The sequence below is a fragment of the Carya illinoinensis genome, chromosome 8, assembly GCF_018687715.1.
Source record: "Carya illinoinensis cultivar Pawnee chromosome 8, C.illinoinensisPawnee_v1, whole genome shotgun sequence".
In the NCBI taxonomy this organism is placed as follows: domain Eukaryota; kingdom Viridiplantae; phylum Streptophyta; class Magnoliopsida; order Fagales; family Juglandaceae; genus Carya; species Carya illinoinensis.
This window is the reverse complement of record NC_056759.1, coordinates 35,947,853-35,965,046: the sequence shown is the minus strand read 5'-3', so window position 1 is coordinate 35,965,046 and position 17,194 is coordinate 35,947,853. Positions and strand designations below refer to the sequence as shown.

General features: G+C 38.4%; 1 protein-coding gene across 4 annotated transcripts; it reads left to right on the top strand.

Moving 5' to 3' along the window:
- The first annotated feature begins 752 nt into the window (after positions 1-752).
- LOC122317979 (cyprosin-like) lies at positions 753-7,290 on the top strand. 4 transcript variants are annotated; one of them, XM_043135083.1, is made up of 14 exons: positions 1,421-1,545; positions 1,901-2,258; positions 2,339-2,399; positions 2,521-2,615; positions 2,736-2,767; positions 2,885-3,053; positions 3,163-3,202; positions 3,547-3,611; positions 3,782-3,895; positions 3,995-4,059; positions 4,543-4,699; positions 6,380-6,499; positions 6,784-6,872; positions 7,010-7,290. In XM_043135083.1, coding segments are annotated over exons 1-14 (1,452 nt in total). In that variant the 5' UTR covers positions 1,421-1,543; the 3' UTR covers positions 7,095-7,290. The 4 variants fall into 4 exon arrangements, with proteins under 4 accessions (XP_042991015.1, XP_042991016.1, XP_042991014.1 ...); XM_043135081.1 differs by lacking the exon at positions 1,421-1,545 and adding an exon at positions 753-1,004 and having other exon boundaries at positions 2,521-2,767; XM_043135082.1 differs by lacking the exon at positions 1,421-1,545 and adding an exon at positions 1,108-1,303 and having other exon boundaries at positions 2,521-2,767.
- Positions 7,291-17,194: the final 9,904 nt, after the last annotated feature.

Sequence of the window (17,194 nt, the reverse complement as noted above, 5' to 3'; positions counted from 1 at the left end):
TTATTATGTCCTGATTTTAGAGAATTTTTCAAGACGGGAGAGGAGCTTAATTTAAATGCCACCCTGCTCTTCTCTTGTCCAAACCTTCACTTCTTGTGGAAACTTCTTCGTTATTGCCTCATGACCACACCAAACCCAAAAGAGTAAGCAAGGTCCTATAGCTGGTGCTTTCATTGTTTTGATACGAGCTTTCTTCATATTAAATTATGAGATACAGATCATGGCAGTCAAGACAAATGACAACACATTGATTAACGTGTGTGAGTGCAGTTTTTCTGATAAAAAAAATATGAGACACGGTCTTGGACTTGTGCGTAAATTACTCCCTAGCAAAACCCTGATGTCTGCATGATTACTATGTGCAAGATATTTAGAATGTGAATGTTTTTTTTTTAATCCAGAAGAAAATGTTTATGATAACGGTTTAGTAAAAATGCAAAAGGAGTTATCATGGAAAAAGATAACAAAAAATGTCTTAATATGACTTGAATTGAGTGGTGATGCGTTGTAATATAGAGAAATTATCTTCTTTGTTATATTTGTTTATCTCTTTTTTTTTTCTTTTTCTGAAGGAAAGAGCTCTTAAATATTTATGGTCATCATTCAAGTCAAGGTGAAGATTTGAGTAGTCTCCTAATTGAGTTTTCTAGCCACAAAAGGAACAGGAATCAAAGAGTTAAACTGATTTAGTCTTCCTTAAAAGAGGAATCAACTCACATGTATTAAATACAATCAGAAATCTCGGTCCTGTATTATATATGCTGTTGGGAAATTTACAAGGCGTGTTAAATGCTTGCAACTGTTCGAACAATCTGTAAGATGATTTCCCTTGGTCAGTAAAATACTTATGTTGTTCAAGACAAAGGTGTGGTGTGAGATATATTCCTCCTTTATTACATTGCCTCTCCTATATATGATGGAGCGTCTAGATACTACTCAGATCCTGACTCATTATCTCTGATAGCTTCGCAGCATTAATTTGTACATGCTTCAAGCTTAGCAAGGTTTGACTTCTAGTACTCTTCAGCAGCACTTGGGAAAAGTGATCATAGTACCTGTTGATTTCCAACTCCAAATGGTCTTTCCATGTGTTCATAATAAATCTTTTTCTTTCATTTACTTTATTCTTCTTCTTCTTCTTTTTCTTTGCTTTGCTGTGAGACTCTGAATCATATATCGAGCTTCTTGGCATGGAACTTTCTCAGCATAGATTTCTTTTTCTTTCTCTTTTCCACTTTTAGTAGAATTCTCGCGGGCTTGGTGATGGTGAATTTCTGTCTAATCTTCCAGAGCTGTTTGGCAGGTCGTGGGGATTTCTGTTTGTAATTTAAGGACTTAGCCTTGTATTGTTTGAATCACTTGAGGTGCATAATATAGTAATAAACCGCAATGATTAAAGAAAATCACTCGTGCACTTGGATTACAGTAAATCATTCGGGCACTGATATTGATGCACTGTTGATAGGGGTCCTTGGGCACTGTTTATGGCTCATCAGATCTGCATTGCTGCCTCTTCTTCCCTTACAAGTGTAGCACTCTGTTGATGTTAGCACGCTATTGATGCCGTTATTTTTTAAAAAGTGAATATATATCCTACGATATGATTGCCTTAGCTTAATATTTATGCCCAGATGCTTTTTTCAAATACATTTTCTTCTACTTACTGGGGCACAGATAGGTTTCTAGTTAGTTTTAGGAAACATCTGAATCCTATATGGTGAATTTTTCCATTTGTGATGCTTGTTTACTTACTCTATATCCAGTGTTTAGTATACCGAAAAGCAACTTCAATTGGCATTTTCTGATGTTATGTTAACACCAGAATGATGCATCATCTCTCCATTGTTTACCATATAAAATGGGTGTGCTGCTTACTTGTCTTAGTCGCCCCTATTGGCAGGATTTCACTAAACATGGGACATAAGTATCTTCCTCTGGCTTTCTGTATATGGGCTTTGACATGCTCACTTCTTCCTACTTCTAATGGCCTTGTGAGGATTGCCTTGAAGAAGCGACGCCTGGATCTTGAAAGTATCAAAACCGACAGAGTGGCGAGAGAAGAGAAATCAAGAGAGGGCTTACGAGGCATGCCTCATTATCTGCGTAGTTCAGATGAAGCTATAGTAACTCTGAAGAATTATTTTGGTGCTCAATATTTCGGACAAATTGGAATTGGCACGCCCCCTCAGAATTTCACTGTCATATTTGATACTGGCAGCTCCAACCTATGGGTTCCATCATCAAAATGCTTATTTTCTGTAAGTTTTGCTCTATTTTTCTGTCATCTTCCAGTATCAAAACCTATACAGAAGTATGTACTGACAATAACAATTTCCAGGTAGCTTGCTATTTCCATTCTAGGTACAGGTCAAGCCGGTCCAGAACATATAAAAAGAATGGTATCTTGTTTTCATGCTTTTGTAGTTTTTTGTTCATGACTGTGTGTAATACAAGCTACTTGATGTTACAAAGGTGTTTCTGATATGAAATTGATGATATAACTGTTGAATTATAATCCAGGAAAATCTTGCGAAATAAAATATGGATCTGGATCAATTGCTGGTTTCTTCAGTCAAGACAGTGTTAAAGTGGCAGGTCTTATTGTCAAGGATCAAGTGAGTTATTCCTTTCTGTTTATGTCCCTCTCTGGAAGTTTTCTCGAAACTGCATTTTCATATGGCTGCTATAATGTTTCACTTGTAATAGTCCGTCCTTCTTTTGGACTTGGATTTCAGGAGATTTCAGTTGGGAATGCTGTGCCAGCGTGGTAAAGTTGTTTATCCTTTGATGTGAACGATTGTATTCAATTATTTATAACAGAATAAAGTAACATCTTTCAACTTCTCTGCATCCCTGGTTAGACTGATTCATTAATAGAATGCAGGTACAATATGGTGCAGCAAGGTCATGTAAAGGAGGAGGTTTTTTCATTCTGGCTTAACCAGGATCCGGATGCAAAAGAGGGAGGTGAACTTGTCTTTGGTGGTGTTGATCCAAAGCACTTTAAAGGAGACCACACCTATGTTCCAGTCACTAAAAAGGGTTATTGGCAGGCAAGAAAATTTTAAAAAGAAATGTCAGGAAAAGTAGTAGTTTTCCGTGGGTTTGCTTCTATGGACATGGTAAATTGATAGTTTCAAAATTTCTTTTCTTTGATTCCAGTTTGAAATTGGAGATTTCCTCCTTGGGGGCCATTCCACAGGTGACTGTAGCACTTTATCCATGGTAGTGTTGCTATATTTAAATGAGAATTGGCAAATCTTTATCAAAATAAGTACATGAGGATAAACAGCAGGAAATTCTAGTTTCCAACTTTCCCTATCAATATCTATATGCTTTGCTTAAAAATTCCTGGAAATTGATGCTTATTACTATCATGCACAACCAAAGAAACAAAAATCACATAAATTAGCCCTTTTTTTATAAGCAAGCCAGCACTTCTTGATGTCTGCTTTTGAAGCTCAGTAAATCCCAACTAACTTGTTTCCTCTAATTTCTGACAAGAATGTATATTCAGTTTTGACATTTTATCAATATTCATCTCAGGTGTCTGCGAGGGTGGCTGTGCTGCTATTGTGGATTCAGGAACGTCCTTACTTGTTGGTCCAACTGTATGCCGTTTGATCTTTCCAAACTAACATGATTTTCCAAAGGACCTCCAGGCTTAAGATTTTTCATATTTTTCTATTATTTACCCTTTTCTTTTTCATCCTACAACAAGTCCTTCTTTCTACTTGTTACTTCTGAGGTTAAACAATCATTTGCTGACTTTAATCTGCAGCCTATTGTAACTGAAATAAACCACGCCATCGGGGCCCAAGGAATCGTGAGTGCAGAATGCAAGCAAGTTGTAACACAGTATGGAGACTCAATATGGGATCTCCTAGTAACTGGGGTGAGTTGTTTTTATGTATTGTATTTGCAGCTACTTCTCTTTTTACTCTCTGTGTACCCAGTTTTACTTCTCGACATTCTATTTTGCCATGATTTGCAGGTATTACCCGACAAGGTATGTTCACAGCTTGGAATATGTCTTTATGACGGGGCACAGTACGTAAGGTCAGGTGTTACTATTTCATTGTGATTTATTTATTCTTATTATATGCCTTTACAAACCCATTTGGTTACACAGATTAGATGAGATGAGATGAGATATTTTAAATAGTAATGAATAAAATATTATTATAATATAATTTTTTAATATTAATTTTATATTGGGATTTGAAAAAGTTAAATTGTTTATTATATTTTATATTGGAATTTGAAAAAGTTGTAACGATGAGTTGAGATGAGATGAGATAGTTTTTTGGTATTGGTTAACCAAACAAGGAGTTTAAAAGAATCAAAACGTCACATCAATACAAATTAGAAATGAGTCGAAGAAAATGCACGGATGCAAAAGTACCATGATTTTCGAGCAACAACTTGATGCTACTGTCTCTCTTCCACTTGAAATCCTCAAGTTTGAATAAATGTGAGGGACTTTGATCCCAGATTCTTAAACAGTTCATCTAACCGAAAGTTGAACCAAATTATATGCAGCTCTGGAATTGAGACAGTGATTGAGAAGGGAAAAAGGAATGGATCATTGCCTGCGGATGAACTCTTGTGCACTGCTTGTGAGACGGCTGTTATTTGGATCCACAACCAGTTAAGACAGAAGGGAACAAAGGACAAAGTACTCAAATACGTGAATGATGTATCTGTTGGGAATTTGGACCTCCAAATTCACCCCCCCTAGGATCTACCCTTTGCAGGAGTAACAAGAAAAATAGAGAAATAATAACAACACAAGAAATTTACGTGGAAACTTCAAAACAGGAAAAAAAACCACCAGACCCAGAGAAGAAAATACACTATGTGAAAAATTATTACAATCACATAATTTCTCCCCTCACCCCAAACACACCCACAAAGCTTTCCCCACTAGAAAAACTCTAACTCACACCTCTTTTCATTTTACAAAAATGGACAACAGAGGAATTTAACTATAGTCAAAAGTTACTAGTTAAGCATTTGACTGGTGCACTTAAACTAAGAGGCTAAGCCTCTTATTTATAAGCCTTGAGAGCTTGCTCCTTCCCATTTCCCATCCATGTGGGACTAACCAAAGGAGCAAAAAGTCCAACAATCTCCACCTTGCGACTTTGACTGGTCCTACAGCCAAGCTCCACCTCAATGAAGATCTTCATAACTTCCGCTATCATGCTTCACCATAAAAGCATACCCACTTAGAATAAACCAATTCCAAGCATTTCACTTCGGCCCATGTCGAAAACAACCTTGCTGAAAATTATGGTGTAACTTCCACGTTTGGCTTTCCTGGAAGTTCATCAGCCATCGACATAAATTTCCACCACACACCCTGCATCAATGCCAAACCAATGCCTGTGTGCAAACTTGTGGACTCGCTAATATTAACACATCCTCTATCATGGCAACTTTGGGAATTAGCAGCATGCCATAAGGATATACATGTCTCATTTTTCATGGAGAGAGACACAACATTAGCATCAATACCAGTATCTCCATTTACTGACTTGGAGCCACTTGCCGAACCAGCTCCTTGTACTAGCCGTTTCACAAGTCGCTAGAATCACTGCTGACTTCAGGGGTTGATCTGCCCTTCCACACCTTGTGTAAACCAATTTCTCCACCTCATTCCTAACCTCGTCTTGATGAATTTTTACCGTAAAAATGAATAGTACCTCACTAAGTCAGTTCCCAGGAAAGATTGGAGGGTCACAATGGACACACTTAAAATTTCCAATCTCCTAGACAGAACCTACTTAGACTGTACGTATCCACACTACCACACCAAAACTCCACCCCACAAAAAGAACCTAGTGGCTCTGATACCAATTGTTGGGAATTTGGACCTCCAAATTCACCCCCCCTAGGATCTACCCTTTGCAGGAGTAACAAGAAAAATAGAGAAATAATAACAACACAAGAAATTTACGTGGAAACTCCAAAACAGGAGAAAAAACCACCAGACCCAGAGAAGAAAATATACTATGTGAAAAATTATTACAATCACATAATTTCTCCCCTCACCCCAAACACACCCACAAAGCTTTCCCCACTAGAAAAACTCTAACTCACACCTCTTCCCATTTTACAAAAATAGACAACAGAGGAATTTAACTAGAGTCAAAAGTTACTAGTTAAGCATTTGACTGGTGCACTTAAACTAAGAGGCTAAGCCTCTTATTTATAAGCCTTGAGAGCTTGCTCCTTCCCATTTCCCATCCATGTGGGACTAACCAAAGGAGCAAAAAGTCCAACAGTATCATACTCTAAAACCATACACCATTTAGAAGCTACAATTAGCCATAAGTTAAATTAAGTAATGTTAAACATTGGTTTTGATCTTTAGCTGTGCGAGAAACTGCCAAGTCCAGCAGGAGAATCAGTAATAGAATGCGATAGCATTGCAGAGAGGCCAAATATTGCATTCACCATCGCCAACAAAACTTTCAATCTCGCTCCAGAACAGGTTAGATTTTGGTGTGAAACATGTACTTAGGATATGCTTGTTATGTCGATTTGTTGAGTTCAGTTACTGCCTTGTTCTGCACTAAAATATAGTACAACCAGAGGGTTAGACAAGAGAATCACTTGCAGCTGTACTCTTGATATCCATGTGAAGTATAACAAGAAGCTTGACTTAGTTGTTAGGTTGATGAAAAGGCAGGAAATAGTGTATAATTCACACTTCACATTCAAATATCAATAGCTAATTATTGTTCTGTAACTACTTCAACTTGCCTTAAATTTCAGTATATTCTGAGAACTGGAGAGGGCCTTTCTACCGTATGCGTCAGTGGATTTATGGCTCTAGATATCGCTCCTCCAGGGGGTCCACTCTGGTATATCTTACTAATTCTCTTATGTAACATACCCCATACATGCATTCCCCAAGTATTAATGCATGTTATGTTAACATTCATTCTCATGTGCATTTGCCTTGAGCTTCATGTCTTATGCTGAAGCTACATGTTTGTAGGATTCTTGGAGACGTATTCATGGGGGCTTACCACACAGTTTTTGACTTCGGTAATCTTCGACTGGGTTTTGCTGAAGCTGCTTAATGACCTAACTGTCTGGTATTTGTAGCCAGTAATCATACTCCCAAGCAATGTTCTGATATCATAGTTTGTGGTTAAATAATGTATTTTACTTAAAAACTTTGCGATGTTTGACAGATGAGAATTGAGGAGGTGCCTATGTATACATACTTGAAATATTGCAATACAAATTTTCCTATACAAATCATTGCTCTGGCAAGTGACACCTCAATCATCATAGATGCTAATTCCTAGCTAAATTGAAACTCCTTCAAAGGGAACAATGTGGCATATGCCTCATAATTTAGGCCCACTACCTCTATTTTTCCTTGAAGATTGCCATAGACTTGATAGAATATACCCAGAGACAATTCTTTGAATTCAGGACCAATACATCTGTTTCTTCCCCTGTTTAACGAATAGTTGATTAAGCCTTTGTAGTTACAAAATTAACAATAGAAGACGCTCTCATAAATATTCTAACTCTATTCACTACCAAAAGCTTGCGTTCTTTCGAATTCTTCACCAGCCCCAGTGTTAGTCTAAAAACAGCACAAAAATCCAGAATGAGAGAAATATCCATTCTTAGTCCTGCTAAGGTAATTCAGGCCTAAATCGGTGTTGCGTGGAGCCTCTGGCGGTGGTCCAATGTGGCTGTACGGTATTTATGAGTACATCCATGATGGTGAACAATAAATAAGTGCAGAGGAAGATATGCAGATTTACGTGGTTCGGCACTGGGTTTACATTCACAGGGGTTCAAGGAGGGGAGAATCTACTATAATAAGCTTGTTTTACAGTTTCTCATGGTCTCTCATCCTCATTGTACAATAAATCTCAAAGGTCTGTCTTCAGGTCCAGATCTCATTGCTAGAACCCCTATTTTGAGGTTGAAGAAGCCTTCCTGAAGCAGTTCGGCTAAAAGTCCCTAAAGTCGTATGTGCCCATGCATTTTACTTCTTGCCTCCATTTGCTTTAGGTCACCTCACCCTTCATTTATGCCCCCTCATCTCTTTTCCTCCTAACACATTACCTTCCCTTATCTATTTCCTGACTCATTTCTCTCTCTTTTCCTTTATCTTCTAGTGATCTTAAGAATCATTTTGGACATGACGTATTTTATCCCTTCACACGCAGCATGTATAAACTTACAAACTAAAAGATTATCAAAAATCAACGAACTGAATCAGGAAAGAGAGCAAATTAACATTAAACCCGAGCCATTACAAAAACACATATGATACAGAATTTAGAAAACTATTAGTAATGCAGAGTGCAAACCCTGCCTCAATAATTAAAAACCCTATATCAGTAGGTTACAGGTACAGTAGTATGTTGTGGGGGTGGGGGGGGGGGGGGGGGGGACATCAAAGTTATCTGAGCAATTATGCCGGCGTAAAGCCTGATTCAGCGCATGCAATTATATGAAAACCTTTACCTCAATTTAGACCTCACTTTATCATTACAGAGGAAAGACCAAAATCGTCTTGGTGGTATGTTCCCTCTATATCTAAGTTCGAATTCTCTTGAGTGTAAAAATTTTTTAAGAGCTATCGGACTGAGGAAACTTCGAGAAAGGATAACAAGTTTTGTACGGAAATAGAGTTCACTTCCTACATTTCAAACTAGACTATATATATATATGCAGGCCTGAGTTTCCTTCTTTTCTGATTTCTTTTCAGATTAGAGTTGATTAATTTGGTCATTAATTACTAATCTAGGGCTAATGTGTAGAAAAGGTTTCTCAAATTAATTTTAATTCCCCACGGAATATTGCCACAATCATCATGATGTTGGGAACGAGATCCTTCTTCTCCTATTCTTTAAAAAATGATAATTACAATAAAAACAAACAACGTGACGTTTCTAAATATTATACAAAAATATGCAGTTCCTTTCATGTCTCATTATATATGTCTACAGAGGAATTGCATGCATGAAATAAAATAAAAATAAAAAGAAGATAAAGTTTCCAGATAGTAATTACAAAGCTAGGGAATTAAGATCATAAATTTAGGCTGTGTTCGAATTTTTAGATGAGTTTAATTAAATTGAGTTTGAATAGTAGCATTTCCTGAGTTTAATTAATTTTTGTAGGTCGAGATATATTTAACTTTTTATATTAAAATGTATGAAGTAAGTTGCATGAGATGAGTTTAACAGCTTTTTTTCATGAAAAATTGAAAAATTAGTGAGTCTCATCAATAACTAGTTTAAAACGAATTAAATTGAGTTGGATTTACCTTAATAACATTATTATATCTCAAGCCTATTGTTTTTTCTTATTAATATATATATATATATATATATATTATAAAGATAAATGCACAAAAGAATTCCAAAAAAATAAGTGTATTCATGCATTTTCTAGCTAGAATGCTGCAATATTCCATCTAACTTTTATAACAAAAATATGTGCCAAACTTACTATTAATTTTTATCAATTAATTATGGTGATTAGGGATTGCTTAATTAATTAAGAATTAATTTACCAATGCATGTTGAGGAACTAAATCAAATAAAAGAATAATTAATTGTAGCAGGCCAGCCCACTACTTGATCTATATATATATTAATATTAAACAATGAATTATGCATTTAATTAATTTATTGTCACGCATTATTCTTTTAAACATGTTTAAAAGAATAATGCATTATTCATGTGTACACATGAATAATGTGAATTTGAAGGAATAATTAATCATTACGAATACAAAATCTCTTTAATTAAAATACATGATCAATAAAATTAGCTTCTAATAATAGATAAGATCAAGGAATAAAAACAAATAAAAGGTTTCGTTAAAAAGAAGTACAAGTTCGATCGATGGGGTATGCAGATTCTAGCCTGTCCTTAAAAATATTGAGAGATGCTTTTTAAGTACTTGACAGCTTGAATGCAATGTAAGCGTAGTGGGAAACTCTCTGCTTTTCATAATATTCGAGCACCTTTGAATGCTACAATCAGCGTTTGACACCAAGGAATTAATATTGAAGACTTGGAAACTTTATACATATATATATATATATATATATATATATATATGGGTGCTGCATATGGAATATATATTATAGAAAATCTTAGAACGTTCTAGCACTAGTTTCTTCATGCTAAATTATTTATTTATATTTAGTTATTTTTATAAAAATTATTATTATTTCTTACGAAAATAATTATAATTTATTAAAATAATATTATTTTTGTCGTAAATAAAATCCTCGTTTTTCATGAAGAAAAGCTGGCAAGCTTCCGAAGGAAAAAGAAAGTGGACGGCTAACTCTTTTGTTATTTAAAAGGGGAAAATGAGCTTTACACCGATCTAGTGGCCGGCAGTCTGCATGCATGAACTAAAAATATCTAGAAACTTTTGATCTGCATGGATATATCTGGTTCCCGCATTAAAAGAAATCCTGATTATCTTGTTAATTAAAAATAGAACCCCTATCTCTTTCCCTTGTCTTTAATCTCCAAAAGTAGAAATTATTAATGTTCCTTTAAAATATCTTAGGGCACCGAGGATCCAGCTGCATGCAGCATGTTCAGTTGTTCGGGAATGGCGTGTAATCATTAATAAATTAAAACACATTTAAAAATAGAAATCAGTGGGTTTCCATTCAATAAAACAATAGATTTGGTAGTTCTTTCATGGATATATGGACGCCTATATCCCATATTGCACCACCATGTTCTGCTAATCTCATGAAAATGATCATATATATATATATATATATATATAGATATAGGAAAGTATCTAGCTAGCTAGCTAGCTGGTAAATTAATTACTTCGTGAAATAAACGCTAGTCCAGAATCCAATGTTGTTTATATGGTTTGGCAGAAAGGCCTAGCTAGAAAGTAGCCTATTTTAATTTCGAAGTCACGATATATGTATATAAGTAAGGTTCATCAAGTTTATACATAGAAAAAAGAAATGATAATTAGTTTGGCAAGCAAAGATCGATGCAGTCGGATAGAGGAGAAGAAATTAGGCTAGAAAGCAAGCAATATTTTTATGAAAGTAGTGGACCTCAAAAGATAGAAGCTTTTTCCTTGCCTTTACTAAATGCACAGTAACATATATACCATTTGCTCTCAGCCATAGATGATATTGTTCCAGCAGTACTCTTGAATACTCCAGATTCTCTTTCCTGCTTGGATCATTATAACAAAAGGGTACACCTCCTATACTATAAAAGACCATCTTTCCTGCACTGAAAACCCAAGTGCAGTACACACTCAAAACTTTCTTCTCACTTAAGGCTCAAAGCTGCCTAGCTAGCTAGCTTATAAGCATTCAAGAGTGGTACTACTCATATATGGGCAACAGCAAGCTGCAGAAAAAATCTTCAGGTTTTTCGTCTGTGATCTTCAACGTCTTCAAAGCTAGGAGGCCTCGGTCTGGAGGGGATCAGGATTTCGTAGTGGTAGTACCGGAGGAAGCAGTGAGTGCACGAAAGGTATATATAAGCGATTATGACAAGAGGTATGGCCTTGTGGCTGACCACAAAGTTGACAGTGCAGCTGAAGATTTCATCAAAAAAGTCCACAACAGCCGTAGGACTATGGCATCTGCATACTAAACCATGGTAGGACACCAAACTTTCACACATCATGAGTTTAATCATCCCGCTGAAAATGAGTTATTATGGCGTGACGTACGCGTGAGACATCACAACGTCATGCATGCTTTGTTGAAATCAACCCAACTATAAGTGTGAGTGTGAAATGAGTTTGGGTTTGCAGCCACCAACTCATGCTCACCCACCACCACCCACCACCACCTACCATAGTTAGGCCACCCACCCTCTCCCAAGTCAGAAGAAGCTGCAACAGGTGGGCTGCTCTTCTCCTATAAATAGAAGAGAGCTCTGAAGATAAAATGCAGTGGGTGAAAAGAGGAAGAGCAACGTGAGAGAGAAATAGAATTTTGTAGAGTGTTTTGTAAATCTCGTACAAATTCTATAAAAGAGGCTCCAGTGGACATAAGCAATTTGCTGAACCACTTTAAAATTGTTTTGTTTGATTTTCGGACAGGCCGGAGGCACAACAATTGGTATCAGAGATCTGGTTCGAGCTGTCCGAAAATTCAAGTTGCTCAAAATTAATTTTTGACCACTCCAGGGTGTTCCTCACGTCGAGACGAATCCGTTGCCGCAAACGGAATCGAAAACGGAGGTCGGAGTAGCTCACACGCGCCCCTAGAAGGTCCGCGCGTGCATTGCTGTCATCCACACGCGCCTCACGCTCCCCCACGCGCCCTACAAAGGTTCAGCGCGTGACTGACACGCTCCCCACGCGCAGACAGTGCTGTAGCGCGTGTACTCCATGCGCCTACTCGCCGCCCACGCGCACTGTTCAGCGCGTGCATCCCACGCGCCAGACAGATCACAACCGTCCGTTTTTCAGATCCAATTTCGGCTTGATCTAAGTCATTCGGAGTCCGATTTCAACAATCAAATAGTGCTTTCTTACTATTTGGATCGTTCTGGACTCATCCGTACGGTTAGAATTTTGAAATTTTGAGTCTAAATTTTTTAAAATTCAAATGGAAGGATCTGGAAGAGACAGGAGCTCTGAACATGCCAGTAGCTCGGGACGTCGGTCCACTGTGTCAAATGCCAAGTTTGAAGTTGAAAAGTTCGATGGAACAAGCAACTTCGGCATGTGGCAATGTGAAGTCATGGACGTGTTGATCCAACAAGAGTTGGATATTGCGTTGGGAGGAAAGCCAGATGATATGACTGATCAGGGTTGGAAGAAGCTTAGTACTCAAGCTTGTAGTACAATCCGATTATGCCTTACCAAAGAACAAAAGTATTTTGTCATGAGAGAGACAGATGCTAGGGTACTTTGGCAGAAATTGGAGGATAAATTCATGAAGAAGAGCATTGAGAGCCGTTTGCACTTGAAGAAGAAGAAGCTCTTCAGATTCCAATTTCGTGAAGGTATTTCAATGTCTGAACATCTGAATAATTATAATCAAATTCTTGCTGATTTGTTAAACTTGGATGTTAAAATCGAAGATGAAGATAAGGCTTTACTACTGTTGAATTCCTTGCCTGATACATATGAGCATTTAATTACTACTCTATTGTATGGGAAGGAAAAGATTAGTTTTGAAGATGTATCTAGCTCTTTAATTAGCAATGAGTACCGGAGAAAAGATAAACAGGTACATCAAGATACATCAAGTGAAGCGCTAACAGCAAGGGGGAGACCACAGTCAAGGTATCCCAGAAGGAGGAAAGGTTTTCCTTCGAAAACCCGAGCCACATCACGTGGTTCATCAGTCGGCAGAAAACTCGCCAGAGATGAGTGTTCCTTTTGTCACAACAAAGGACACTGGAGGAAGGATTATCCCAACCGGAAGGGACAACAGCAGAATCAACCCAACACAGCCAATGTCGTGGACAGAGATGACGAGTCAGATTTTGCCTTGGCAAGTTCATCATCCATTTGTCGTTCCGATGAAAGGATTATGGATTCCGGATGTACCTATCATATGTGTCCCAATCGGGACTGGTTTACTGACTTCACAAAGATTGATGGTGGAGCAGTACTTATGGGCAATGATAGTGCCTGTAAGACTCAAGGAGTAGGTAGCATTCGGTTAAAGCTGCACGATGGCAGCGTCAAGACTCTGACAGAAGTTCGGTACGTTCCGGACTTGCGGAAGAATCTCATCTCACTGGGATCTCTGGATTCAAAGGGATTCAGAATCGCCATTGAAGACGGAACTCTCAAAGTACTAATGGGAGTTCGGGTGGCAATGAAGGGTTTGAGGCGAGGAAACCTGTACTTCTTGCAAGGAAGTACTGTTGATGGAAGAGCTTCCACAGGCTGTGAGAAGCTAGATGAGACTGATGCCGACACCACCAGTCTTTGGCATATGCGTATGGGACACGCAGGAGAAAAAGCTTTGCAAACACTAGTGAAGCAAGGCTTACTCAAAGGTGCCAAGACATGTAAACTGTCTTTCTGTGAGCACTGTGTATTGGGGAAGCAGAGGCGGATCAAGTTTGGAACCGCAGTACACAATACACAGGGAATTCTTGACTATGTGCATTCCGATGTTTGGGGACCTACCCAAAATGCATCTTTGGGAGGTAAACATTGGTTTGTAACTTTTGTTGATGATTATTCTCGTCGTGTGTGGGTGTATACGATGAAGAATAAAGATGAAGTGCTGAAAATCTTCCTTGATTGGAAGAAAATGGTTGAGACTCAGACCGGCAGGAAGATCAAGCGGCTCAGATCTGATAATGGAGGTGAGTACACTTCAGACCCCTTCATGGAAGTATGCCGGAGAGAGGGAATTGTCAGACATTTCACGGTACGAGGTACACCGCAGCAGAACGGTGTGGCAGAACGAATGAATCGTACTTTATTAGAGAAAGTGCGATGTATGTTGCTGAATGCTGGATTCAGTAAACAATTTTGGGCTGAAGCTGTGACCTATGCCTGTCACCTCATTAACCGACTACCAGCAGCTGCCAATAATGGGAAGACGCCCATTGAAATGTGGAGAGGTAAACATGCTACTGATTATAACTTTTTACACATTTTCGGATGTCCTGCTTACTATCATGCTAAAGAAAGTAAGCTTGATCCTAGAACCAAGAAAGCAAAATTCTTGGGCTTTAGTATCGGTGTAAAAGGGTATAGACTCTAGTGTGTAGAGTCCAAAAAGGTAATCATCAGTAGAGATGTTACATTCAACGAATCTGAGATGCTTAAGTCACATAAGCATAAAGATTCCAGTGAAGGCAGCAGTGATGGTGAAATATCAGATGATTCACAGAGTGTGAAGTTTACTTCAAAGAAGTTGGGAAAGCATGAACAAAATGAGGTTGATAATCCAGTCACAGTACCTCTAAGTCAACCTGAGTCAATAGCAACCAACAGACCGAGACGAGAGAAACGTGTACCGACACGTTATTCAGACTATGTGACATATGCATTACCAGCTGAAGGGGGTGAGATCCCAACCACTTACAGAGAAGCCGTACAGTCCAGTGAACAAGTTGAATGGACAAAGGCAATGAATGAAGAGATGCAGTCTCTTCACCAGAACCAGACTTGGGAGCTTGTGCCGCTTCCAAAAGGAAAGAAGACAATTGGCTGTAAGTGGATCTTCAATCAGAAAGATGATCAAGCTGCTAAAAATGGAGTGCGATACAAAGCTAGGTTGGTAGCCAAGGGCTACGCTCAGACAGAAGGAATTGACTACAGTGAAGTATTCTCTCCTGTTGTGAAGCATTCATCCATTCGGATATTATTAGCTTTGGTTGCACAATATGATCTTGAGTTAGCACAGCTTGATGTAAAGACAGCTTTCTTACATGGTGATCTGGAAGAGGAGATTTATCTGTCTCAACCAGAAGGATTCAAAGAAGCTGGCAAAGAGAATTGGGTATGCAGTCTTAAGAAGTCTCTCTATGGCTTGAAGCAGTCACCTCGGCAATGGTACAAGCGTTTCGACCGCTTTATGTTGGATCTGAAATACACTCGTTGCCAATACGATCATTGTGTATATTTTAGAAAACTTGCAAATGGATCTTTCATTTATTTGCTTTTATATGTAGATGATATGTTAATTGCATGTAAAAGCAAGGGGGAGATAGATCGCTTAAAAACTCAGTTAAGTAATGAGTTTGAAATGAAAGATCTAGGAGAAGCACGAAGAATACTGGGAATGGAGATCAGCAGAGATAGGGTGAAAGGTATAGTTCACCTCACTCAGAAACGGTATCTGAAGAGAATACTGCAACGATTCAACATCGACTCGAAGACGAAGCCGGTGAGTACTCCTATGGCCCCATATTTCAAGCTCAGTGCATTGCAGTCTCCTAAACCGATGAAGAGCGAGACTACATGAAGAATGTACCATATGCAAGTGTTGTTGGAAGCTTAATGTATGCCATGGTGTGTACACGACCTGATATCTCCCAGGCCGTTAGCTTGGTTAGTCGCTATATGCATAATCCTGGAAAGGTTCATTGGCATGCAGCTAAGTGGATTCTACGGTATATTGCGGGGACCGTAGATGTTGGTTTGAGGTTCGAGAAGAGTAAAGATAGTCTAGTAACTGGATATGTTGACTCAGACTATGCAGGTGATCTTGACAAACGTCGATCGACAACTGGTTATGTGTTCACTATGGCTGGAGGACCAGTTAGTTGGCGATCAACTTTGCAGTCAACAATTGCACTATCATCAACTGAGGCTGAATACATGGCTGTAACAGAAGCCGTGAAAGAAGCTATTTGGTTACAGGGATTCGTAACAGATTTGGGCTTTGAGCAGCAAGAGATTACCGTTTACTGTGACAGTCAGAGTGCAATTCATTTGGCCAAGAATCAAGTATATCACTCTCGAACAAAACATATAGATGTCAGATTTCACTTTGTACGTGAAATATTGGAAGAAGATGACATCAAACTTCAGAAGATTGGCACTGAAGATAATCCAGCAGATATGTTGACGAAGGTCGTCACAGGGATCAAGTTCCAACACTGTTTGGACTTGATCAGTATTGAACACTGTTGAGCACCCTCGGGTGCATTGGAGCGTATTCGATAGCAGAAGTCTCTCATATCAAAGAATGTGGTGCATTCATTTGAAGAATGAATCAGTTTGTAAGCATCCTGGTATGGCACACTTGGGTGGAGGGGGTGATTGTTGAAATCAACCCAAGTGTAAGTGTGAGTGTGAAATGAGTTTGGGTTTGCAGCCACCAACTCATGCTCACCCACCACCACCCACCACCACCTACCATAGTTAGGCCACCCACCCTCTCCCAAGTCAGAAGAAGCTGCAACAGGTGGGCTGCTCTTCTCCTATAAATAGAAGAGAGCTCTGAAGATAAAATGCAGTGGGTGAAAAGAGGAAGAGGAACGTGAGAGAGAAATAGAATTTTGTAGAGTGTTTTGTAAATCTCGTACAAATTCTATAAAAGAGGCTCCAGTGGACGTAAGCAATTTGCTGAACCACTTTAAAATTATTTTGTGTGATTTTCGGACAGGCTGGAGGCACAACATGCTTGTCTAGATTTATATTTGTTTACGTATCTAATATAATTTCTTGGTACTTACGTGTTGTGCTTAGTTCTAGCTTGTGAATCAA